The sequence below is a fragment of the Hippopotamus amphibius genome, chromosome 13, assembly GCF_030028045.1.
Source record: "Hippopotamus amphibius kiboko isolate mHipAmp2 chromosome 13, mHipAmp2.hap2, whole genome shotgun sequence".
Lineage (NCBI taxonomy): Eukaryota > Metazoa > Chordata > Mammalia > Artiodactyla > Hippopotamidae > Hippopotamus > Hippopotamus amphibius.
Genome location: NC_080198.1, coordinates 37,898,263 through 37,923,958, shown reverse-complemented (window position 1 = coordinate 37,923,958; position 25,696 = coordinate 37,898,263). Strand labels below are relative to the sequence as shown.

The 25,696-nt window shown below is 51.0% G+C and overlaps 2 protein-coding genes across 5 annotated transcripts in view; both read left to right on the top strand.

The window, feature by feature from the left end:
- DAG1 (dystroglycan 1) overlaps positions 1–7,897 on the top strand; it is a 56,696-nt gene extending 48,799 nt beyond the window's left edge. For all 4 annotated transcript variants that reach the window (XM_057705327.1, XM_057705326.1, XM_057705328.1 and 1 more), the window contains one exon: positions 3,087–7,897. In XM_057705327.1, coding sequence (XP_057561310.1) covers positions 3,087–5,489 — 2,403 coding nt within the window. In that variant the 3' untranslated portion in view covers positions 5,490–7,897. The remainder of the gene's footprint in view (positions 1–3,086) is intronic.
- Positions 7,898–17,680: 9,783 nt separating this feature from the next.
- BSN (bassoon presynaptic cytomatrix protein) overlaps positions 17,681–25,696 on the top strand; it is a 99,618-nt gene continuing 91,602 nt past the window's right edge. The window contains exon 1 of the mRNA XM_057706685.1: positions 17,681–17,969. Within this exon, the coding sequence (XP_057562668.1) occupies positions 17,746–17,969 (224 nt within the window). The 5' untranslated portion in view covers positions 17,681–17,745. The remainder of the gene's footprint in view (positions 17,970–25,696) is intronic.

Below are 25,696 nucleotides of genomic sequence, written 5' to 3'. Positions count from 1 at the left end.
CATGCCACATGGACACCCGGGTCCTGGCTGAGAAAAGCGAGTATGAGTTCAGGGTCTCCTCCCCAGTCACTCAGGCACCTGGCTCTTGGAAGAAAGAAGTCTGAGAAACTAGAGCCCCTGGAGAACCCAGCTGGCATAGCTCTGGCCTTCCTGCCATAGGGAGGGAAGCATTTTATGGTCCCTCTCCTGACAAGCAGTGACCATGAAGGGCAATCTCTGGGTTGAGGCTGGCAGTAAGATATGCCATCTGTTGGCCAGTGTGTTTTTGGACTTGAGGGACAAGGCAGTGGAGCTGACTAAAAGTGTCTTCAGGCAGACCAAAGAGTGGGTTCCACCTTTCGTGCATTGGGAGCAGGAGTAGGTGTTTCCCGAAGGTGAGAGGAGTCATAGATGGGGCCTGGGCAAGAGGTGAGTCTTGTTCTCTCTTGTCAGCTGATGCTGGAAGTTTTTATGGCAGCATTCCCTTGAGGGCTTTACGTATTACCAGTTATGTCGCTGTGGGAAAGGACTTCCACCCTGAAATAAGTCTGGGAGATGCTGTTGGGTGGAAAAGGGGATGAGCTCCTGAGGCTTTCTTCTGTGCTTTGGCTTTCCAAGGGCAGAGGTGAGCTCCGTTTCCCAAACTTAGTTGACTACAGAACTCTCTTTTAGAGAGACCAGAGGTCCTTGGAATGCCTTTGATAAACACTCTGCTTAGAGTAATTGTTTCCATTCCTCCACCCTGGGCATTGCAATTTTTCTTGAGATTTGAAAAGCAGGATTAATTAAGACATTAGATACAGTTAACCATATGTGCCCTACTATATGTGAATGTAACGTGGTGGTTGCAAAATGAGTCATTTGGGGGCATTGAGTTGTCCCTGCACCCAGACCTGTGTGCATTTCCACTTCTGGTCAGGAAAGTCATTCTAGGCCGGGCACATGCCTTGAGCAAAGTTATGGTGTCTTCAGGGGGCAGGGGAGAAGGCTGAGGCGAGGTTGGAAAGTAGTGCTGAAGGGTGAGACACTTGGGCTTGATTCTGAAGGTAGAGTGGGCGAGTAGGTGGCAGGGCACATCACTGGTGTAAAAACCTGCACAGGTTCAACGCAATCCCTATCAAATTACCAATGGCATTTTTCACAGAACTAGAACAAGAAATCTTACGATTTGTATGGAAACGCAAAAGACCCCAAATAGCAAAAGCAATCTTGAGAAGGAAAGACGGAATTGGAGGACTCAGGCTTCCTGACTTCAAAGTATACTACAGGGCCACAGTGATCTTGGCAGTATGGTACTGGCACAAAAATAGAAAGGTAGATCAGTGGAACAGAATAGAGAACTCAGAGGTCAACCCAAGCACATATAGGCAGCTTATCTTTGACAAAGGAGGCAAGAATATACAATGGAAAAAAGACAGCCTCTTCAATAAGTGGTGATGGGAAAACTGGACAGCAACATGTAAAAGAATGAAATTAGAACGCTTCCTAACACCATATAGAAAAATAAACTCAAAATGGATTAAAAACCTAAATGTAAGGCCAGACACTGTAAAACACCTAGAGGAAAATATAGGCAGAACACTCTATGACATACATCAAAGCAAGATCCTTTTTGACCCACCTCCTAGAGGAAATAAAATCAAGAATAAACAAATGGGACCTAATGAAACTTAAAAGCTTTTGCACAGTGAAAGAAACCATAAACAAAACAAGAAGACAACCCTCAGAATGGGAGAAAATACTTGCCAATGAAGCAACGAACAAAGGATTAATCTCCAAAATATACAAGCAGCTCATGCAGCTTAATACCAAAAAAGCAAATAACCCAATCCAAAAATGGGCGGAAGACCTAAATAGACATTTCTCCAAAGAAGACATACAGATGGCCAACAAACATGAAAAGATGCTCAACATCACTGATCATTAGAGAAATGCAAGTCAAAGCCACAATGAGGTATCACCTCACACCGGTCAGGATGGCCATCATCAAAAAATCTAGAAACAACAAATGTTGGAGAGGGTGTGGAGAAAAGGGAGCTCTGCTGCACTGTTGGTGGGAATGTAAGTTGGTACAGCCACTATGGAAAAGAGTTTGGAGGTTCCTTAAAAAACTAAAAATGGAACTACCATATGACCCAGCAATCCCACTACTGGGCGTATACCCAGAGAAAACCATAATCCCAAAAGAAACATGTACCATAATGTTCATTGCAGCAGTATTTACAATAGCCAGGACATGGAAGCAACCTAAATGCCCATCAACAGATGAATGGATAAAGAAGATGTGGCACATATATAAAATGGAATATTACTCAGCTATAAAAAGGAATGAAATTGAACTGTATGTAATGAGGTGGATGGACCTAGAGACTGTCATACAGAGCGAAGTAAGCCAGAAAGAGAAAAACAAATACCATATGCTAACTCATATGTATGGAATCTGAAGAAATGGTACTGATGAACCCAGTGACAGGGCAAGAGTGGAGATGCAGATGTAGAGAATGGACTTGAGGATACGGGGCTGGGGTGGGGGGCGAAGGGGAAGCTGGGATGAAGTGAGAGAGTAGCATAGACATAGATACACTACCAAATGTAAAATAAATAGCCAGTGGGAAGTTGCTGTATAATAAAAGGAGATCAACTTGATGATGGGTCATGCTTTAGAGGGCCAGGACAGGGAGGGAGGGGATATGGGGATCTATGTATAAATACAGGTGATTCACTTTGGTGTACCTCAAAAACTGGTACAAGAGTGTAAAGCAATTATATTTCATTAAAGAACTTAAAAAAAAAAACAAACCCTGCAACATTCTTGAGCTTCATGGCATCAGTTCTCTGGGATGAGACATGTTTTGAGTGCCAGAACTGCTGTTTCTCCACGGTGTGGCCTTGAGCAAATCATTTGCCTCCCATGCTAGCCCATTTGGCAGCCACAGTCTTTCGTGACAGATAAATGAGCTCCAGGAGAGAAGAGTTGGTTCCTCTAACAGGAATTCTGAATTGTACCTCAGGCCTGTCGCACACGTTAGGCCTGTGGTTAACTGTTGTAATCATGTTCAGGTTATGCAGTGACAGTAGCAATTAACTCATGCTGTTGTCTCTTCTAGGTATCAGCAGCAGGGAAGGAGGCCTTACCGTCCTGGCTGCACTGGGACGCACAGAGCCACACCCTGGAGGGTCTCCCCCTTGACACTGATAAGGGTGTGCATTACATTTCAGTGAGTGCTGCACGGCTAGGGGCCAACGGAAGCCACATCCCGCAGACTTCCAGTGTGTTCTCTATTGAGGTCTGCCCTGAAGACCACAGTGAGCCACAGTCTGTGCGGGCGGCATCACCAGATCCTGGTGAGGTGGTACCATCTGTTTGTGCTGCTGATGAGCCTGTGACTGTCCTGACGGTAATTCTGGATGCTGACCTCACCAAGATGACCCCAAAGCAAAGGATCGACCTTCTGCACAGGATGCAGAGCTTCTCAGAAGTGGAGCTTCACAACATGAAGTTGGTGCCAGTGGTGAATAATAGACTGTTTGATATGTCAGCTTTCATGGCTGGCCCAGGAAATGCAAAAAAGGTGGTAGAAAATGGGGCCTTGCTCTCCTGGAAGCTGGGCTGCTCCCTAAACCAGAACAGTGTGCCTGACATTCGTGGTGTGGAGGTCCCTGCCAGGGAGGGTGCTATGTCTGCCCAGCTCGGCTACCCTGTGGTGGGTTGGCACATTGCCAACAAGAAACCCCCACTCCCCAAACGTATCCGGAGACAGATTCATGCCACACCCACACCTGTCACTGCCATTGGGCCCCCAACCACGGCCATCCAGGAGCCACCATCCAGAATTGTGCCCACCCCCACATCTCCAGCCATTGCTCCTCCAACCGAGACCATGGCTCCTCCGGTCAGGGATCCTGTTCCTGGGAAGCCCACAGTCACCATTCGGACTCGAGGTGCCATTATTCAGACCCCAACCCTCGGCCCCATCCAGCCCACTCGGGTGTCAGAAGCTGGCACCACAGTTCCTGGCCAGCTCCGCCCAACAATGACCATTCCTGGCTATGTGGAGCCCACAGCAGTCGTTACCCCTCCCACAACTACCACCAAGAAGCCACGACTATCCACGCCAAAACCAGCCACACCTTCTACTGACTCCTCAACCACCACTACTAGAAGGCCAACCAAGAAGCCACGGACACCCCGACCGGTGCCCCGGGTCACCACCAAAGCTCCCATCACCAGATTGGAAACCGCCTCCCCGCCTACTCGCATCCGTACCACCACCAGTGGGATGCCCCGTGGAGGAGAACCCAACCAGCGCCCAGAGCTCAAGAACCACATTGACAGGGTGGATGCCTGGGTTGGCACCTATTTTGAGGTGAAGATCCCGTCAGACACCTTCTATGACAACGAGGACACTACCACTGATAAGCTGAAGCTGACCCTGAAGCTTCGGGAGCAGCAGTTGGTAGGCGAGAAGTCTTGGGTGCAATTCAACAGCAACAGCCAGCTCATGTATGGCCTGCCTGACAGCAGCCATGTGGGTAAGCATGAATATTTCATGCACGCCACAGACAAAGGGGGCCTGTCAGCTGTGGATGCCTTCGAGATCCATGTCCACAGGCGCCCTCAAGGGGACAGGCCTCCTGCACGGTTCAAGGCCAAGTTTGCGGGTGAGCCAGCAGCAGTGGTGAATGACATTCACAAGAAGATCGCCCTGGTGAAGAAGCTGGCCTTTGCCTTTGGGGACCGCAACTGCAGCACCATCACTCTGCAGAATATCACCCGGGGCTCCATTGTGGTGGAATGGACCAACAATACACTGCCCCTGGAGCCCTGCCCCAAGGAGCAAATCACGGGGCTGAGCCGGAGGATCGCTGAGGATGATGGCAAACCTCGAGCTGCCTTCACCAATGCCTTGGAGCCTGACTTCAAGGCCATGAGCATTTCTGTGACAGGCTCTGGCAGCTGCCGGCATCTACAGTTTGTCCCAGTGGCACCGCCCAGGAGGGTGCCCTCAGAGGCACCACCTACGGAGGTGCCGGATCGGGACCCTGAGAAGAGCAGCGAGGATGATGTGTACCTGCACACGGTCATTCCGGCCGTGGTGGTGGCAGCCATCCTGCTCATCGCTGGCATAATTGCCATGATCTGCTATCGCAAGAAGAGGAAGGGCAAGCTCACCCTCGAGGACCAGGCCACCTTCATCAAGAAGGGGGTGCCTATCATCTTTGCAGACGAGCTGGACGACTCCAAGCCCCCACCCTCCTCCAGCATGCCGCTTATCCTGCAGGAGGAAAAAGCCCCCCTCCCCCCTCCTGAGTACCCCAACCAGAGCGTGCCCGAGACCACTCCCCTGAACCAGGACACCGTGGGAGAGTACACGCCCCTGCGGGATGAGGATCCCAATGCGCCTCCCTACCAGCCCCCGCCGCCCTTCACAGCCCCCATGGAGGGCAAGGGTTCCCGTCCCAAGAACATGACCCCATACCGGTCACCCCCTCCCTATGTCCCCCCTTAACCCACAAGCGCCTGGGTGGAGGCAGGGGTAGGGCAGGGCCCTGGAGACAACACGGTGTTGTCTGTGGAGACCGGTGGCCTGCAGACCATCGTCCACTGGGAGCCGACACCTGACCTAGCACACACTGACACACACAGGGCCTGGACAAGCCCGCCCTCTCTGGTCCTCCTAAACCCCAAAGCAGCTGGAGAGACTTTGGGGACATTTTTACTTTTAATTTTTGCCTAACAGCTTTTTGTTTGTTCATAGAAAATTCTTCGCTGCGTTTTTGAAGGCTGGCTCTGAAAGCACCGTTTGGAGTAGAGGTAGATGGAGGGAGCGAGGAACCGTGAATGAACTCGCAGGCAGTGCTGGGCGGCCTCCCGGCTCTCTGCGTTTTGCCTTTAACACTAACTGTACTGTTTTTTCTATTCACGTGTGTCTAGCTGCAGGATGTAACATGGAAAACATTAGCTAAAGATTAAATTCAAAGGACTTTCAGAAGTTAAGGTTAAGTTTTTACATTTAATCTGCTGTTTACCTAAACTTGTATGTATAATTTTTGGGTGGGTATGGGAAATTGCTTTGCTAAAAATAAGCTCCCAGGGTGTTTCAAACTTAGAGAAGACCAAGGGACAGTATTTTTTATCAAAGGAATCCTATTTTTTCACACTATGTAAACTTGGTTGCTCTGATACCCCAGAGAGCCTGACTGGGGGCCTCCTGGCCCTGGCTCAGGGGCCAGGGCCCTGGTGCTGGGCTTGCTGTCCCACTGTTGCCAGGGGCTGGAAGCTGGAGGGGCCTCTTAGGCCATGGACATCCACACCCCCCACCCCATGCACGCTAGTGGCCCACCACCAAGGGGTCTTCATTTCCATGGAAAGGGGACTCCAAGAGGCAGTGGTGGCTGTGGCCCCCAACCTAGGTGCTCCAGGGTGGGCCAGCTGCTCGTGGGGATGCCTGGGGAGGTCGAGGAACTCGACCACATCAACCTGTTTTCTTTTACCCTTCTTCTGTGTGTTTTTTTTTTCCCCTCCTAAAAGGAATATCATGGTTTTTTGAAACACTCAGTGGGGGACATTTTGGTGAAGATGCAATATTTTTATGTCATGTGATGCTCTTTCCTCACTTGACCTTGGCCACTTTGTCCCAACAGTCCACAGCCCTACCCTGACCCACCCCATCCTTCTTCTCTGGCGCTCCAGTCCCAGACCTTGGGCCTGAACAACTGGGAAAGGTCTGGTGGCTGGGGAGGAGTGCCAGCAATAGTTCATAGTAAAAATCTGTGGGCTCTCAAAGCTAATTTTTTACTAAAGTTTTTATACAGCCTCAAATTGTTTTATTAAAAAAAAAAAGATTAAAAATGGTGATGCTTACAGCAGTTTGTACAAGCTCTTAGTGTTGATTCCATGGGACTGACGGCTTTGCTCATTTTGATTTTTTCCCCCGTTCTTTTCCTAATGGTTTAAATTGCAGAATTACACTGGGGCTTCTTTTGCCTTTTTAGCAGAATGTCCGTCCATCCATCTGCATCTCTGCCCCCGTGACTCAGGGGCACCCACTCAGCTTTGATTCTCCTCTTTTGGAAGAAACCATTTTGAGCATGACTTCTTGATGTCTGAGAGTTATTTTGGGTACCTTTTAGGGAGGAATGCCTTTTGCAATAATGTATCCCTTCCGTGATTGAGGGCGGGTGGGTGGACCCAGGCTCCCTTTGCACACCAAGCAGCCACTTCTAAGCCATATTGACCGTTTTGCAGAGGATTCGTGTGTGCTGCCTCAGGAGGGGAGGGATGGTCAGAGTGGAGGGGTCTCCACTCTGCCCTTCTCTGGAGGGCATTCCCCCTTGCGCCTTCTCTCACAGGGCCTAGGCTCTCTCTCCTGCCAGGCCCCCTGGTGGGGTGAGCAGTGCCCTTGTGGGGGAAGCCTGTAGATGAGGGCTCAGTGGACTTGTGGTGACTAGGCCTTGTGCCTCCAAGCCCTGATCCAAGCCGGAGTTTCCCCAGTGCCCCAGAGTCAGGAGCACAAGCTGGGTCTGACCTGGTGACCTCGCCAACAGAGAAAATTTCCAGTGTTCCAGGTGAGGGCTTTTAAAGGCCTTCCAAATCGCTCTGTTGCCCCTAGCAACCCCACCATCGGGCATTGCCATGCAGAGATGTGGCTGGCCCAGAATGGCCTGTAACCATAGCAACAGGAGGCTATGGGGCAGTGAACAGAATAACAACAGCAACAATGCCCTTGCAGGCAGCCTCCTCCCCTGAGCGCCCGGCTGGCAATGGTCTTTGGACTCTGTGACAGAGAGCCAATCTCACATTCAAGTGTTCACCAACCACTGACGTGTTTTTATTTCTTTCTATATGATTTTAAGATGTTTCTGCATTCTGTATAGAAACATATTGAACTAAATAAAAGCAGTGTCTTTATTACAATGCCATTGCCTCCAAGCTTCTGTTTCCCTGGCCCCTACACGACATGAGTAAAGGGTGGAACTAGAGTCCATGTGACAGAGGGAAGAGGGGACCCAGTTAGGCCCACTCAGAGGTGGCCTTGGAACAACTGACCAGATAGCCTTCACATTCTTACCATTTCTGTGCTTCTGGGAGGGGCGGGTATGTGCACCAGAAGCTCTGCCAACTAGCGAGCCCTCCTTTAGCACCTCTTCTGCCTCAGCCAGCTGAGACAAATCTTCTTGAGCCTCAATTTCCTCATCTGTAGTTAGGGGGTGGGGAGAGGGATGGGCAGAAAACCCAGTGAGACTGGGTGGGAGGGGAGGATAGTGGGAGAGGTCTTGCTATAGGCTGTCTGCCCTCTGTCAGCTCCTGCACCTCCCAGGCAGGGGTCCCTCAGGCTGGGTCCCCTGCCCACTGCATTGTGGGGTCGAGGCTAGCCAATCTCCCAGGTAGTCTCAAGACAGGTTTGGTCTTGGCCTTGGAGTGGGGAGAAGGGGAGAATGGTTTCTGGCCAGGCCGTTCTGTTCTCTTTGGGCCTGTAGTTTCTGGGGGCCTGCCCCTAAGTGCCCTGCCTGGAATGGACAGGCCAGCTGGTAGGCTTAGCATGACTTAGTGACCAGGAAGGGGCAGGCTGTCCTGGGACACAGCCCAAGGTGTGGGAGGCAGGGGACGCAGCAGCTGTGTCTTCAGAGGCAGGATCGGGGCCATTGGTCACAGAACAACTGGTGCCCCTTCTGGGTTCACTCCCACCACCACAGGGTCCTCACCTCCACCTACAGTCCCCAGGCTGCTGCTCTGCTCACAGCCTTCAAGATCCAGAGCTGAGACTGGTCCTGTATTGCAGATAGAACTGAGTCCCAGAGTGGAGAGTTGAGGGTCAGACAACTACTTGTAAAATACCACACTGATAAATACCAGGAAAAGCGTCCCCAGTACAGAGTTCAGGGGCACATAGAACTCACCCCAAGACCTAGCAGCAGGAGCCCAGGAAATGACCCTGCCCTTGTTGTCATGGCCTCAGGAAGTTCTGCTTAATGTCTAACCTGAGGCCACAGGGTTGAGTGGACTCACTGTCCTGAACTCGAGTAAAGGGAGCTCTGGTTTCAGCAAAGAACAGTAAGGTCAGCAGGGCAGGAAGACGAGAAGCCACATAGTTTTCTGGCCTCTGCCCTGCTCTTCTCTCCTTTAGGAATATCTGACACTTGGCCTGGCGGGCCTCTGCCCTGCAGCGCCCCTGCCAAGTCTCTGTGACCTCTCCTTGGTGGGGATAGGGGCTGTCTACTCACGTTTTTTCAAGCTGGAGAGGGAGGTGTAGGAAAAAAGGGATACAGTGGGGGAGGGGAGAGGGAGCTGTTAGACCCACAGAAATCTGCCCTTCCCCTTTGCCTCTGACCCAGGGCAAGTTCCCAGGTTCCCTTTGGCCTGGCTTCCCCATCTGTGAGATAGGACAGCGCCAGTCTCCAAGGGATTCTGAGAAACCCTGGGAACCGGGGGTGGTGGAATTGGGATAACATGTCACCCCCTGTGCATCTGCCTGTAAAAGGGGCAGAGAATCCAAACAAGGATAGAAAACTCTTCATTCTTTCCTGGTATAAAGGCACTGCCTTGAATCAAGATACTTGGGCCAGGCCTGGGCCAGGGCGTTGGCTGTGGCATATTGGAGTGTCTAAGAGCTCCTGGCCAACTTCGTTCTCTAGAACATCACCAGAGGCTCCACATGACTCACCCGCCTCCACTTGTTCCCAACAAGCAGAAAACGCTCCTACAAGAGGCTCTTCCCTGGCTCCTCTAAAGCATGGAAGGCCCCAGTCAAGCATCAGTCTTTCACGGGTGAGCTTTATAAGCTAAAGCTTCCTGCTTCGTTTACCTTCTCAATCACCATCTTGAGGCAAGGTGACTGAGGCCGAGAGGACAAGGGTCCAGGTACTGTGGCCAGTGCAGAGCAGGTTCAATTCCAAGTGTGACCCGCACACTTTACGTTTTTTCAGATTGTAAAATTTTGTTCATATTGTAGAGCAGCAAAAAACTCTTTGAAGCCCCCATTGGGAGATGGGGTCACCATTTTCCTTATGAGGACCCTAGCAGACCCAGAGAAGATAGAGCAAGAGATTCAAAGTGAGAGTTCCCATCTGCTGGGAATGGGGTGCTCCTGCACCTGTGGGCAGCCTGGAGCAAGGACAGCAGGGAGACCTGGCCACTGGGGCCCTCACTGGCCCCACTGCCCTCAGTTGTGGTAGAAGTGACCCTAGAACCTCAGCTGGGGTGGGGCGAAGTTGGTCTGTCTGTGTCCTCATGAAGGCTCCGTGTGTCCAGTAGGTGCCCCTGGGTGGTTTTCAGGCGGTAATAGGGGCAGCTCTCAACCTTGGTAGTGGTTTGGGGTGCCCCATGTGAGGCCAGTGGAGAGCCAGTTGCCAGACTCTCTGAGCCAAAGAGGGGAGACAGTGTCCACGGGCTCCCAGGAGGTGGCGCCACAGGCTGGAGTAAACCTGACAGCAATGGGCAAGTCAGCCTGTGAGTGGGGTTAAGTAACTCAGCTGGTTTGGGGACAGTCTGGGAGCTGGGAGAGGCTGGCTGCGGGAGGGTGGAACCCAGCCTAGAGCAGAGCTGAGACGGCCAGGGACTGGACTGAGGCCTGGAGGAGGGCTGGGCTGAGCGGGGCTGTAGGCAGGGCTAAGGCAGTAGGGCTGGCTGCCTAAAGCCGCTCAGAGTTAGGGCTCATACTGGCACTTTACCTGGGCAGGTCTTTTCTTGCTCAGCCATCGCTGCACAGACCCTGAGGGCATTAGGGTGCGAGTTGCTGGGGTTTGGGGCCTGCCTTTCACTGTGGCCGTTCCCCTTTGGAAAGGGACGCTACCAAAGAATAGGAAGGTCGAGTCTGGGGCCCAGGCTTTCAGATGGCCTCTGTTACTGGGCCACCACTGGCAAACCTTGAATTCAGATGTAGCTTTTGTAAACCTCCAGGCTTCCTGTGGTGGAGGCCAGCGCAGGCCTGCACACAGCAGGGCTCAGCGCTGGTTGGATGCTCCCCAAGTCTCCTTTTCCTCCAGAATGAGAGCTCCTGAGGACACAGCCTAAAGTGCTGCATATCTGGGAGGGTCCTGGATGGAAGCCAGGCGGCTCCAGTTGCTGTGCCCCCCGGGCACAGCAGTAGAAGCAGACAGGGATGGGGTAGCAGATGACGCTTTCTTTGAGTCGAACCTGAAGTGGGGGCACCCTGAAGCCCAAGGGAACACCCTGCCCAAAGCTGTCTCCACAGCCCTGGGCACTCACTAGAACAGTAGAGAACATGCAGTTGTTAGCTGGCCAGAGCTCCCACAGCCAAGGCTGAGGGTACTCTTGCTTTGTGTCCTCATGGTGTTGCAGCCTCAGCCTATAGAGGGCAAAGCCCAGGTTTGGGACTTGCCAAAACGGCTGGGAGTTCAGGTCTGGCCAGCTCCTTTTCCAGGGATCATACCCCATTTCTCTCAGCAGCTCTGTTACAAAAGGTCTTGGGAGAGAAAAGTGAAGAAAGGGGCTGGCTCCAGCCCACAATGGCAGGGGGTGGGGAGTTCCTGCTGGGAGGTGGCAGCAGCGTGTCCCTGGGTGTACCTGGGGGAGAGGACCAGCTTTGTCCTGGATGAATGCACCCTCAGGGAACATGTGCCTAGTTGGGCTGGGCAGGAAGCTGGGCTTGGGAGATGCTGAAGGGGATGGAATCTCCCTCTTGTTTGAGGAGCACGTGGTGTATATGTGTGTAAGGGGGAGGCTAGCTCTGCGTTCTTGTGTTCAGTACAGTGATTAGAGGGCAAATGAGAGGCTAAGGAGGCATCTGCTATGACCCCAGTGGCTCTGACTCAGCAGCCACTGTGCCTCCCAAGGCCGGCCCTGGGTCCCAGGAAGTACAATCAGCTTATTCCTCTCCTCAGAGAGGCCCTGGGCCAGGCACGGCTAGAAGAGGGACACAGCCACCCTGTGAGCCCCAAGAAGATCCCTGAAGCAGATCTGGGGACGAGGGAGAGCTTGGTTGAAATGAGCAAAGACTGGGGGAGGGAGGGCTCAGTGGAACACATGACCTTTCTGTTCTCTGAAGGCAAGTAGAAGATGTCCTTTGTTCAGCTCAGTCTACACTGTTAGCTTATAGTCAGAAAGGTCACCTTCTTGGAAAGCTGATGCCCACACCAGGCCTGCCAGCTGGGGGAGTTATTAATACATAACTAGCAGTGGTAACCCAGATGCTGCTGTGCAACTGATACCTGCTGCTACCCACCCCAGAACCTGGGGAAACCTGAGTGTGACTTCAGCCCTTACAGCCTGGCTTGGCCTGGTGATGCTTTGGCCACACCCACTGCTGCAGGGGATGGTAGTGGTCCTACATGGAAGGCCAGCAGTCAGGCCCTACAGATTCAGGGCCTGGTTTGAGCAGCAGGCAGACAAAGCCCAGACCTGGAGATTGCAAGTTTAGTGAGGGTAGAGTAGGCCCAACAGTCTTGATTTCTGCTGCATCCTTGGGGCCTAGCATGATGCTGTCTTTGTCCTAGGCTCAAGAGTGCCAAATTGAACTGAAATTTAAATTTAACTAAACTGAATTTTTTTTAAATAAATTTATTTATTTATTTATTTATTGGCTGCCTTAGGTCTTTTTTGCTATGCTCAGGCTTTCTTTTTAGTTGCGGTGAGTGGGGGCTCTTCGTTGTGGTGCGCAGGCTCCTCGTTGCCGTGGCTTCTCTTGTTGCGGAGCACAGGCTCTAGGCACTTGGGCTTCAGTAGTTGCAGCACATGGGCTCAATAGTTGTGGCTCATGGGCTCTAAAGCACAGGCTCAATAGTTGTGGCACATGGGCTTAGTTGCTCCACAGTATGTGGGATCTTCCTGGAGCAGGGATCGAACCCACGTCCCCTGCATTGGCAGGCAGATTCTCAACCACCACACCACCTAGGAAGCCCAACTAAATTGAATTTAACTGAATTGAAATCATCCATCCTAGAAGAGGCCTAAGGGACTGTGGACCTTTCTACTTGCCATAAGGGTTTTGTTTCACCTACCTGCCCTATTCTGTCCATCTTTCCTGGAAGGCAGAAACTCATCCAGTGGCTCCTGGAAGCTCCCTGGACAAAAAATCCCTATCATAATCCACTCTGATCAGGACAAAGATAAAGCTCAGTGCAGAGAGTAGCTGTGTCCCATGGCCTGAAATCCCTGGTGGTGAAAGGTAATTCTCAATTATGGGCTTGGATTTGCAGTAGTAGAGCCACAGAGGGTCAGGAGGTAGGGTCCTCTTTAAAAGACTTCCCTGAAGACATGTGGAACTGAGTCTGATGAAGGGGCTGAGCTAGCTTCCCCTTCCCGTGAACTGTCCAAGTCATGTCTGGTCCTCTGTTGCCTGGAGTAGGATGCATGGGCTGCTTAGGAGAGGGCATACAGACATGACTTGCCACCTGCGCTTGTTCCCTCCCCCCTCCCCCCACCTCCCCGTCCATAGAACAGAGGTAGGTGGAGGCAACTCCATGGAAACCGGGCTCCTAGTGGGAAGGATTGCAAATAGGATTTGAGGTCGCATTTTCTATAGTTTACGGGAAACCATTTGTGTGCTTGTCTCTCCCCTTCTGCAAACTGAACTCATTGAGGGAAGGTCCCACAGTCTTCACTGGGCCTGGCACCAAGTAAGAGCTGGGCAGGCACTGGCTGAAGGAGGATGAGTGTGCATGCATGAATGAGATCTGAAAAGCCTGCCTGGAGGCCTGTTTGGGAGAAGGCAGAGGGGCAAGGAAAGCAGCATGTTTTGACTTGGACACTCACAACTTGGAGAAACCATGTCTTCATTATTTTTTCCTGTCACAACAAGCCTTCGGAAGCGAATAACTCTAATAGCAGTGGGGCTTAATTAGCTTTCTTGGGAGCAATGCATGCGCGGTGGGGCTAGGCTGGTGATAAACATTTCTGATGATTTTTTTTTACTGGCTTTTTTCACATAATGCAAGTAAAGATTTGCACACTGCAACAGGAAGGGAATTATGCAGACAGGGCACCAAGCAGATTCCATATCTTTCAGTTTTGCTCCCTTTTCCTACTCTAACAAGGGCATGGGTCATCTGAAGACCCTAGTACACAAGTAGAACTGTCCTGGCCAGCCAGATGGGCTGCTGCACAGGACAAAGGTCGATCCGGTTTCTTGTTTGTAGCCTCATACCAGCCTTAGGCTTGCTTGGGAGCTGCCTTATTCCCCACGTTGTGGGTAGTGTTGACAAACCTTAGCCAGCGGGGGAAGCTTCTGTTTCTTTGGGAATCCTTCCTTCCTCTTCAGTTCTGTTTCTCCATCCCAGAGGAGGAATGCGGACAGGGATCCAGTTTCCTGTGTTGCTTCTCATTGAGAGGTGAGAGAGGCCTCAGAATCACTACAACAAAAAGAAGAGTACAGAGGTCAGGGGGCCCCATAGATGGGACCCCGCTCTCGCAGCCTCTCTGGAACAGTCCAAAGCCTGTGGCACCACGACATCCAGAACTGTCCTCAGTCATCCTTCCTCATTCTCTCCCACCTCCACACTCTCTACCTCCTCTTCTTGCCTGCAAAGTTTGTCATTCCTCTTCACCACCATTGGCATCTTCATCTTTGGCTCCTGAGCCTCCGTGTGGAGGTTACCATACTAAAAGTAGCAGCCCAGGTTAGACTGAACTGTGCGGGGAAGAAGGAAAGCCTCAGAGTCTACACTCTGCCCTTCCTGTGCATGGGCTCACCGACATGTTGCTTTGCCCATGACCCAGCTGGCATCTGGGTGCAGCTCCTGAGGCCCTGCATCTCTTCATTCTTCCAAGATTTGCCTTCCAATGACTAATTATTTTCACAAATCCCAGCAGCAAGCTGGCTCTGACTAGTCCTTTTCCTACCTGCATAGATTCCACCCCCACCCACCACCCCCCCCTGCCGCATTTCATTTTCTCTCTGGTTTTCTATAAGTATTTGAGAGCACAGACTGGAGAAGTAAGTGGACATGTGTCCATCTATCAGTTCTATTTTGGCATGTGGACTGATTCTCCTCCCATCTGGCCTTTCTCCAAAATGACTGCCGTGTATCATATGTCACACTGAATGGGAAGAAGATGCCTTTGGCAAGTGAAGTTTAGGGGGCTGGGAAAGTTCTGTAGGGTCTCCAGGTCCATCCTGTCCCTGGCTGGGCAGCAGCTAGACCCAGGAGGGAGTGGTACCAGACATACCACACAGCTAGTTTGCACAAACTGAGAGATTTACGCAATCACTTGTCACGAAGTCAAGCCTAGTGAATTCTTCTAGGTCAGTATAGGCAGGTTGTCTATGACCCCTCCACCAGGAGACACTTTGGATACAATATCAGCACCCTCCTTTCACTTATTAAGTCAACAACCCAAATGCAGTGATGCAGGAGCTACAGCCAAAGGTCCCTCTGGTGTGCTTTTAGCCTGGTGGATGGTGAAGCCATTGGAAGTGCGACTGAGGGAAATGCTCAGAGCTGCATAGAGAACTTAGCTCAAACATCAGCCCCTGAGGCCCTGCTGAAGGCCAGTCCAGGGGATAGGACAAGTCTGACAATGTCCTGCTCTTGATGAGCCCCCACTCTAGGTCAAGAGGAGGAAACAACTCCTGGAACAGTCAATAAAAACTGGAGACTGAATCAGGGCCCCAGACAACCAGAGGCCAGCACCATTCCATGGTCGGCAGGAGTCCCTGGGCTGAATGCCAGGGGTGGATGTGGACTGCACAGGCATGTTCCTGGCGATGTTTCTCACAGGAAGTGGAACTGAGGGTTTGAAAGGAAGGTAGGGGAATCACTAACCCACACTTCCAGGTCTCCACTGTACTGTGTGCTTTGTCACCATAGCAGCAAAGACCCTGGAGTTCTGCTAACAGCCAGCAGTCCACTCTGAGGAGGGCAACTCCCCAGGCCCGCTGCCTGGGTAGGGCTAATTACCCCCATTGGAACCAGGGACATGTTGATTTAAATCTGTAGAAAGCCATAGCTCCTATGGCTTCTACAAAAACAGAAAACAAACATCCTTTTCTCCCCTGCTTTCAGGTGGCCCAGCCTACACTGACTGGTGTCTGTGAAGCCAGAAGGGCCTGGGTCGGGCCAAGGTCAGGTCATTGGCCTGCCCATAGTGCCTGTGTTCATGTTCTTCCCCAGGAGAAGAAGTGTGGCACAACCCCCCCAAATTCCAGACCACCCACCAGAGAGACAACTAATAATAATGTTGGTCACATTTATGCCAGGCACTCGTGTTTTATGTGTATCAGCCTCTCCACTCTCATAACCCCTGGCATTAGAGGGGCTAGTGTCATGATAACTTTACAGGCTAGGAAATGGAGGCTTGGTGAGCCCAAGTCCGTTGCCAAGGCCCCATTTGGGAAGTGGCAGGGCTGACGTGTGGATCCTTGTGGAGCCTACATGTGCACACAGTCACCAGACACAAAGGTGCTTGAAGCACAGGAGGAAACACAGTGAAGGCCATCATACATAGGCAGAGAGGCTCTCATTTTTCCAGGCAGCCAGAGTCAGGCAGTCAAGTCAGCTATCCAGGCTTCATGGAAACCCCATCCCAGAGGTCGTAGGGAGCAGATCAGAGTGCATGGGAAGGCCCAGTCAAGGTCTGCCCATCAGCCTGGTTATCAGTGTTCATTGGGATCCCTGGATGATCCCAGGTCAGGTTAGAGCTGCTGACATCCCATTTGATACATTCTTTATCATTAGGAGAGTTAAATGGGTTTGTAAAATGGGTCCAAGTTTACTCAAGTTTTTTCTACACAGCCATGGTTTATGAAGCCAGGAATAGTTTGGAATATAGTCTGGATCTGCTAAGAAATATTCTCCCTCAGGAAAGCACAAGTTTGTGTGAGAAGCCAGGAGGCAGAGTAGTATGCAAACACTGAAGCCTGTAAAAGTGAGGTAATGGTTAATGCAGAGGCAGCCTGAAGCCCCTCATCTGGGAACAGTCCCAGGGAACCGCAGCTCAAAGCCTCTAAGAAATATCAATTCCTCTTACCAATTCCCAAGGTCACTGTTCAGGGCCCGCTGAGGCATCCTTCCATCTGGCTTCAGGCCAGTCCCGAGACACCCTCCACCTTTCCCAGGGACAATTCCTGCGACTCCTGTCCCATGGCACCAGGCCTCAGCGTGAATCCCATTGTGCCATCTGGATAAAATCTTCACTCCCCTGCTAGCCTTTGAGACCCTCAAAACCAGTCCCATCACCCAGCATCCTTTATCTCCGTCCTTCCATGACATTGTGCCTCTGAACACTCTTGTTCATTTGCATTTCCAACTCCTAAACATCCTTTAATGCTACACTTGGTGTCCCCTCTCTGAGGTCTGTTCCCACGAAGTCCGAAGTCTGCCAGCTGGGACACTGAAGTTACCAAAATGAGAGCTCCCATTCCCAAGTTCCCCGAGTCAGAAAGCGCAACGGACTCCAGGGCAGGGCACGGCGCGACGCCCCTAGGACCCCTTCTCGTGGTGCGTGTCCCTCCAATCCTGGTTAGGTGGGAAGCTCCCACCACCCCCCGCTGAGCTCCTGGTGGCACTCTCCGGCCGCGTCGGCCTCGGATGGCGCGTGCACTGGCGCCGGCGGCTGTTTGCCGGCGACCCCGCCTCTGGCTCGTGGACTGGAGTCCTCACGGGCTGGCGGGCGCGCGCGCACGCGTGGGGGAGGCGTGTGCAGGGAAGGGGCACGCGGGCCACGCATGCGCAGCGGCAGGCGGCGGAGCTAGTGGAGCTGGGAGATGGCGGCGGCGGCGGCGGCGGCGCGGAGTGTGTGAGCAGCAGCCCGGGAGACGCCGGCCCGGGCCCAGTGCGACCCCGACCCCGCCCGCCCGCCAGCCCGCCATGGGCAACGAGGCCAGCCTGGAGGGCGGCGCTGGCGACGGGCCGCTGCCGCCGGGAGGCTCCGGCCCCGGCCCCGGCCCCGGCCCGGGCCCCGGCGCAGGGAAGCCGCCTTCAGCACCGGCTGGCGGGGGACAGCTCCCGGCGGCAGGCGGGGCGCGGGCGACCGCCGGAACACCAGGTCCAGGCCCCGGCCCCGGCCCCGGCCCTGGCCTCGGCCCGGGCAGGTAAGCGCGGGACACGGCGCCCGGGGTGGGGGGGCTGGGGATCTGCAGCCTGGGGCCGAGGCCGGGGCCGGTGCCCGCGACCCTGCGGTTTAGTCTAGTCAGCGAGGTCGGACATCCGGCCCCACTTTGAACCCATCTGGTTTGGCATGAGCGGGTGGTCGCGGGCAGCGGCCCTCCCTTTGCAGCCGCCCTGCCATAGTAAAAGCAGGATGGTGAGCGCAGGGTCAGCCCGGGCCTGCAGACCATGACTCCGTCACGAACCCCAAATTCGCTTACCCCCAACGCCGTACTAAGGAGGGGCTTATGTAACCTCAGCCTAGTCCCTCTGCACTGGGGAGCAATGGGATGGAAAACGTCCTCCCTGTCTGCTGGTGTCTGCATGTGTCCATTGTGTTGGGCCAAGGAAAGAGCACAATGGGAGTGGCTGTCAGGGAAGATAAGTGTCACTGCGAGGAACAGAAAGATGTGGAAATAGTTGAACCATGAACTTGGTCATGCACTTTCCTCAGGCATTTAGTGGCTAAAATCTTCTTTGGAGAAAGGGAAAATGCCACCGCACACCAGAAGGTACTTATTTAGGCTCAACAATACTAACATGGTCATGTGTTTTCATCATGTTTAGCGAAACACTTTGGGGTGAAGCAAAAATGCTGTTGAATCATCTAGAACCAAATATGTTCTGTTGCCTTATGATTTAGATTACCACCTCAAATCAATGGAATGTTTTAAACAGAACATACCTGATCAAATACTGTGAAACCAGCTTGTTTAAAATGCATCCTGATATCCTATACACAATCAAGTGGCAGTGAATGCAGTAGAAGATAATGCCAATATATAATAGATCAGTGGACTGAAAACTCAGGAAAGCTACCAAGAGATGACCAGATAAAATGGAAAGTGTTATCTTTACACCAAATAGACCTGGAGAGTAGCAAAACTGGGGGGTGCTTCTGGATCCATGTGAGTCTGCTGATAATGTTGCCTTGGCTTTTCTGTGTGGGAGCACATAAACTGTGAGGGAGCGTAATTTTTGATTCTTTCGCTGCCCAGCTGTGTCTCATGCGCTTATTTTCTCAGAAGTCGTTTCTCCGACAATTAACAATAATGAAAGGCTCTTAGTAGCCTGAAACCTGCGGCAGACAGGCCAGCCTGTGACCATCCCTTTAAGAGAGGGGATTTGCCCATTTTACATTAGCTATTACGGTAATGCAGTTGGATAGCACACGGTTCTTAGCATTGCAAATACTGTCCATTTTGCTGCGTGTTGAGCTGCTCTTTGAGTTTGAGCTTGAGGGAGACTCACTCAGGCTTTAGAGCTCTCCCTCCAAGGGAAAGCATCTACAGCTGAGTGGAAAAACACCTTGTTATTGGGAGTTCTCTATATGGGAAATTTGACATTTCGCTTCTGGTAACCAAACAGGCTACTCTGCTTGTAGTTTATCTGATGTTGCGGAGCCAAGCATATGAAATTTTGGGAAGACTTGGGCAGCTCAAAGAGACAGGAAAAAGCTCCTGTCTGTTCATATTCCTTTTCAGTGTTTCATTCTACCCTGTCTACGTGTTCTGCTACAGGGCAGACCCATGAACTACTGCGGGTTAGGGAACCATGGGCTCCTGCTGGATTTAGCAGCCACATAATCTTGCTCCTGGCTGTGGGCAAGGCACATACATGGGCCTATGGAGCTAAGGTGCTACAGCTGTCAAGCTCAAAGGGTGAGCTGGCTATTTGTCACCAAAGCTCTGGATTGGGGGCCCTTAGGAGGTGGGATTTACTCTTCCAGCTGATATTCCTTGTCAGAGCACCTCAGCTGAGCTGCATCTCCGTGATAAGTCTCTCCTTCAACATCAGAATGGCTTCTTACTTCCTCTCACCAGAGCGTCTCAGGTACCTGATGCCAAATTTAGCATGTTCTGTTCTGAGATGCTGCTGAACAGATTGGCCCATTGGTGGAGGAAAAGCCCTGTGGCATGTGCTTCTGGGCATTCAGGAAAGAGCATTGGCATAGTTTCAAGCCAGCTTGTGAATTTGGGGGGAATTATATTGTGAATAGAGGTAGCTGGAGGGTCAGGTAAGGGGGAGATCATTTTATTAATTCTAAAAGGGAATGGAACTGAGGCTCTGGGGAAGTTGATTCCAGGCTCTTTCCTGTTGCTGTATTACCCCTTGTCACCTCAGGCTGAATTAGTCTTTTCATCCTCATACTGAGCTGACTTGGGCTCTGCGAGGGGGCAGCTCCAGCATCTGTGGCCGAAGAGCGGGACTAGAATCCTGTGAGTAGCAGTGCCACCACACCCGTAGTGCTGCCTCTTAACCTGTTTGGATGGTATGGCACTTTGGGCATCAGAGAGTCTCTAAAGGCAGGGCTCTCTTCTTCTGGTCTCAGGGTCACATGTTGCAGTTATATAGGTTGTGCCTTTCCCAAGAAGTGCCAGGTCAAGGAAGGCTGAACTCCGTCTCAGGCTCCAAGCTATATGCCTTGGTGTGGGCTGCATCTTCCTACAGAAAGGGACACCTTTCACTTATTCATTCATTCACTTATTTTTATGGCGGGATGCCTGATGTACATTGAAGGTCCCAATTTGATGGGATTTTACTTGTACACACATCACTAGTTCAAGAGAAACTTTATCATTACTCCAGAAAGCACCTTTAAAAATATTGCACAAAGAAGCCATGTAGACCCATGGCAGCCTGTTTAATCTACACCAGCTCTGTGGACTTCCAGAGCTTTGACATTTGCAAATTGATCTTTAGTCAATCAACCAAGGTATATTTACCGGTATCAAGAGCAAGCACTGTGCTGGGCTTTGTGGAGGGTCTGGAAGGATATACGATGCTTCTTTGTCCTCTAGCACCTCACAGTCTGGTTGGTCAGATAGCTCTTGAAGAGCTCTCAGAGCTAAGTCATGGAAGGATCCTAGGAGTGACACTGTAGGCAGCTCAGTGTCTGAGAAGTGTCAAATAGGTAGGGCTTATAGAAGGGTTGTCACGTGAGAAGAGTGGAGAAGCAGAGCCAGGCTTCAAAAGAAAGAGAATCCCAAGTCTCCTTGAGAAAATGGTGGAGATCTGAGAGGTGGAGAGAGGATGAAATGACATGAGGAGTATGGTATACACAGGTAGGGACGGTGAGCAGAGACTGGGGCCGAGTGCAGGGGTGTGGAAAGCTCAGGCAAACCAGGTAAGACGCTTCCCCCTCGTTACCCCATCGAAATCAGTGATCAGTGCTGAGCTCTCATTCACTTCCAGTCCAGGGAGACACCTTGAGCCAAAGGCAGCTGGGCACAGAGAGCCTGGGCATTTGCTGAAAGGTGGGCGAGGCTGCTCTGAGAACCATACCCAGAATTTCTTTCTCAAGATGGGTTTGCCATAATTGTACCTCAAAAATGAATGAATGAATGAATGAATGAATTTGTCAGGCATAGTATCTCTGGTCTGGAATTAGCCAGACTTGTTATACTATATCAGCTATCAGTCAGGCTCTAGAAAAATCTGGGATTAATTTGTAAGGCTAAAATTGATGCTGTAGAATCCGTCTAGGGAGTGGATTCGTGATCTTGGAAGGAAAAGAATTTCTCCTCAGGATCAAAACCAAGCCATTACTCAGGTTTAAGTAACAGAATAACAGTTTATTAAGGAGGGAGAGAGAGTACAATAGCATCTGGCACAGACACCAGAAGGGGGTGGAGAGACCTGAGAAGGGGTCTAACATGAGCACGTTATATACCTGCAGAGCAGAGTTAATTACAGTCCCCACCTCAGGGTTGATTATTAGGGTTGATTGTTAGGATTGATTGTTTCTATAGAAACGTTCGTGATACTCCAAGAATTTCGTTACTCAGTGATCTTGTGACTTCCCAGGTAACCCCCACCCTAGAGTCATAAGAATCAGTCTTAAAGAATGAGTGAGGTTAAGTCATGTTTTTCCAGTTCTTCCACCCCTCCCCTGGCCAAGTCAGCCCCTGGAACTCTCAAAATGAAAGGATATAATTGTTCGATTTGGAAATAATGATCCTTTATCATTTAGAGATCTTGTTAGGCCATTGGATTCTCACAGAGGGCATGTCATGGAGTTTGTGCTAAAGTGACATCTGAATGGTGTTGATGTCAAAAGCTCACCCAAAGGGGGCAATTATTTTTGCATTTCTTGCTGGGGAGAGGGGGCAGTTTTGATAAAAGAGATGTTCCTAGCATTAGTAAGACTGAGAAGATGCCGGAGATCCAAAAAAAAAAAAGAAAGAAAAGAAAAGTTAGGATCATTAAGAGGAGGAAGTCTGTTTTTTTTTTTTTTTTAATTATTTATTGGCTGTGTTGAGTCTTCATTGTTGCGCGCGGGCTTTCTCTAGTTGCAGCGAGTGAGGGCTACCCATCATTGCAGTGCGCGGGCTTCTTATTATGGTGGCTTCTCTTGTTGCTGGGCATGGACTCTGGGTGTGTGGGCTTCAGTAGTTGTGGCATGTGGACTCAATAGTTGTGGCTCACGGGCTCTAGAGCGCAGGCTCAGTAGTTGTGGTGCACAGGCTTAGTTGTTCCACAGCATGTGGGATCTTCCCGAACCAGGCATCGAACCTGTGTCCCCTGCTTTGGCAGGCGGATTCTCAACCACTGAGTCACCAGGGAGGTCCCAGGAAGTCTGTTTTATTAATTAAAAAAACAGCTTTTCATTATGGAAAATTTCAAACACACATACATAAAAGTAGAGAGAATAAGTTAATGAGCTCGCATGTTCCCATTGCCCAGCCACCGCCATCATCAGCTCACAGCTGATCAAGTTTCTCTCTCTCCCTCACTTCCCACCCCTATGGAAGCACCTTCCAGATAGCCCAACATTTCATCATCAATATTTCAGTGTATATTTCTAAAAAATAAGGGCTTTGTATAAACATTACCACAGCACCATGATCACATCTAAACAGGCTAACAGTCTCTTCTTAATCTCAGCAAATATCCTGTCAGGGTTCAATATTTTTGATTACCTTCTTAATTTATTTTTGGGATTGGTTTGTTTGAATTGTGAACTAAGCAGGGTCTACACCAAGCATTTGTTTGATACATCTCCTCCATTTCTTTAAATCTACAAGCCCCTGCTCCGTCCCCCCTGCGGTTTATGATTGTCTGTGCAGCTGGCCCTGTGGTTCCTCATATTCTGGATTATGCTGATTGTATCCCTGTGGTGTCACTTAAGGTGTTCCTCTGTCCCGTATTTTTCCTGAAAACTGGGAATTACATCTAGAAGCCATTTAGAATCACATTTCTTCTTTCGGCCAAGAAATTCTAGCTTTTAAAGAAAGAGTTTGTTGAGGGCTTCAGATGTGAAGGGACTGAGAGTTTGTTGAAAGTAGATCCAGACTTTTGACTTGTTTGGGAACCAGAGAACAATGCAGTGAGTCACTTTTTCTGTTCTTTTTCTAAAGTTCACCTTCCACTGAGTAGGTTTGGTTCTGAGTTTAAGAAGTCAAAGCTCTCAGAGCCCCTGGATCACGAGCCTTTTCACTCCAGCATCACAGGGGAAGCCTTCCCTGTATATATGTAAGTGGCAGGCTGCTAGGAGATAGGATCTGGGGCTTCAGTAAATCCTCCCCTATCTCATAGGTCCTGCACATTTGAGTGGGGCCCTTTCCTCTTGTCTGTGATGGAGGTGGGGAGGGACAGACCTTGCTATGTATGGGCTACTTGGGGAGAACTTGTTCTTGGAGCCTGTGGCCCATACACAATCAGTTGAGGCTGACCGTGGAGGTAGGTTGGCAAAGCTGTTGTAATAGTTATAACTACCACTGCTGGATGCCTGCTCGACCATAGTCATTCCTCTAAGGTGTTTTACACATACTTATTCCTCACGCCACCTGTCCGGCTGTGCAGCTCCTGCAGATCTCGTGTGTCCTGGCCTTACTTGTCCTTCCTTCCCAGGGACTCGCTTTTTAAAATGGTGAAATAGTGGCTGAGACCTGCATGCCTTCAGCAAGGGCCAAGCATCACTTTAGGACTTGAGGACCTCCTAGTAAGCTGGGACTTGGTGGACAATCCAGCTGTGGGGACTCCCATCTCAGTTGGTGCCAGGAGCATATCATGCTGGTCTTGGTGCTGCATTCCTTGGTCTTGCTCAGGCTCCTTTCCTGTAGGGCCTCGTGCCATCTCCATTCACCAGTGTAGTGGTGGAAGCTGATTGTAGCTGGGGAATGAGTTGGGACCCTGGCTTGTGGTAAGGGAGATGGAATTCTGGTGTCCCACCTGCTGTGGACTGGGCTTCTGGTGGGGGCCTGCCCTCTGCTGGCATTCTCTCAGTCCATGTGTCTTACGCTTTAGCTCCTGGTCCACTGTGCCTGTGGGATGAGGCCGCGGAGCATGCTCCGTGACTGATCTGTGCTGTACCTGTGGGCCCAGGCTGGTCTCAGGGCTGCTCTGATCTCGCCTTCCTGTACTTTGTTCTTAGGGGCATCTAGGGTTCTTAAGAGAGCCTTGCGCTAGCAGAGACCTCTTACCTCGTATCCCCATTTCTTTCTAACAAGAGGGTCTCATGGAAGCACATTGGGAGCCTCCAGAGAACTTCAGGTCACCCCTGAGATCAAATCCATATTTCTTTGGAGAGGCCTGGCTGCTTCTGAAATGGTGGGACGGCTGTCAGACCCAAAGGTGAGGAAGAGTTTTTCCCTAAGAAGTAGTAGAAGGATTCAGTTCCAACCACTGAGGAGATCAAAGAACCTCAGCAGCTTGTCTGGGAGCTCACACAAGGATCACCCAAGCTGGTCCCATCTGGAGCTGTCCCTGTACCTAGAGAAGCCTAAGCTCTCCAGGGCCCCAGGCACAGGGAGGGGGCTGTCCCCCACCCCCCGGCCACCCCCCAAGGATGTTGGATGAACCAGTAAGACATTTGGGTGCTTTGGAGGAAAGGGGAGGTAAGGAAATTTCCCGGTAATCACATCCGTATATTGGATACGTTTATGTATGCTGGTAGGTAGTAAGGATCATCTGCACTTTTTGTATATGGGAGTGGTTATGAGGGATTTCTACAGTTAAATTCTACTTAGAAGTAGGAGGACTTTAAAGTGAAGTTCATCTGTGTATTCAGGAAGCCCTTTGTTGGACACCCACCGGATGCCTACCCCTAGGTGAAACGTGTGGAACAGAGGAAGGCTCCGGAAGTGGGCTCTGCCCTCACGGGGCTCACACTGCGGTGGGAAAGAGACACTTTCGTTCAGATCTTCACCCTCAACTTCCTTAAATTAGAGTCTGCTCCTGCCTTCTCTTTGTCTCACAGAGGTAAGAGAAATGAGCACATGATTGAAAGGGGTTGTATTATTTCATCTTCTAAAATAGTAGAGCACATATTTGTATGGTGTTTAACAGCTCACAAAACACATTCACAGCACTAACTTACTCTGTTGGGAGCTCCAAAGGTCTAACATGAGAGATTCAGAAGAACAGCCAGCTAGCTGACTTTAGCAAACCCAAATGCCATACACTGAGCACAGCTGGAGAACCACGTCACTTCCCTGCCTCCTGCTCTCAGAAGATGGAAAATTTAGCAAGAGAATGGGGAGGGCTTTGAGGATAGGAAAAGGATCTGGAAGTAGGACATCTGAGCAAAGGACGGGGTAGGGTGGGGTGGGGGATGAAGAAAGGTGGAAACATCCTGGGTGGGGGTGTCCGAAACTCAGGTTTCAGTCAGTCCTGACGTTGCCTGAAACTGGCTGTACATGATGGGTAGGTCCTCAGTTTTTTTCCATCT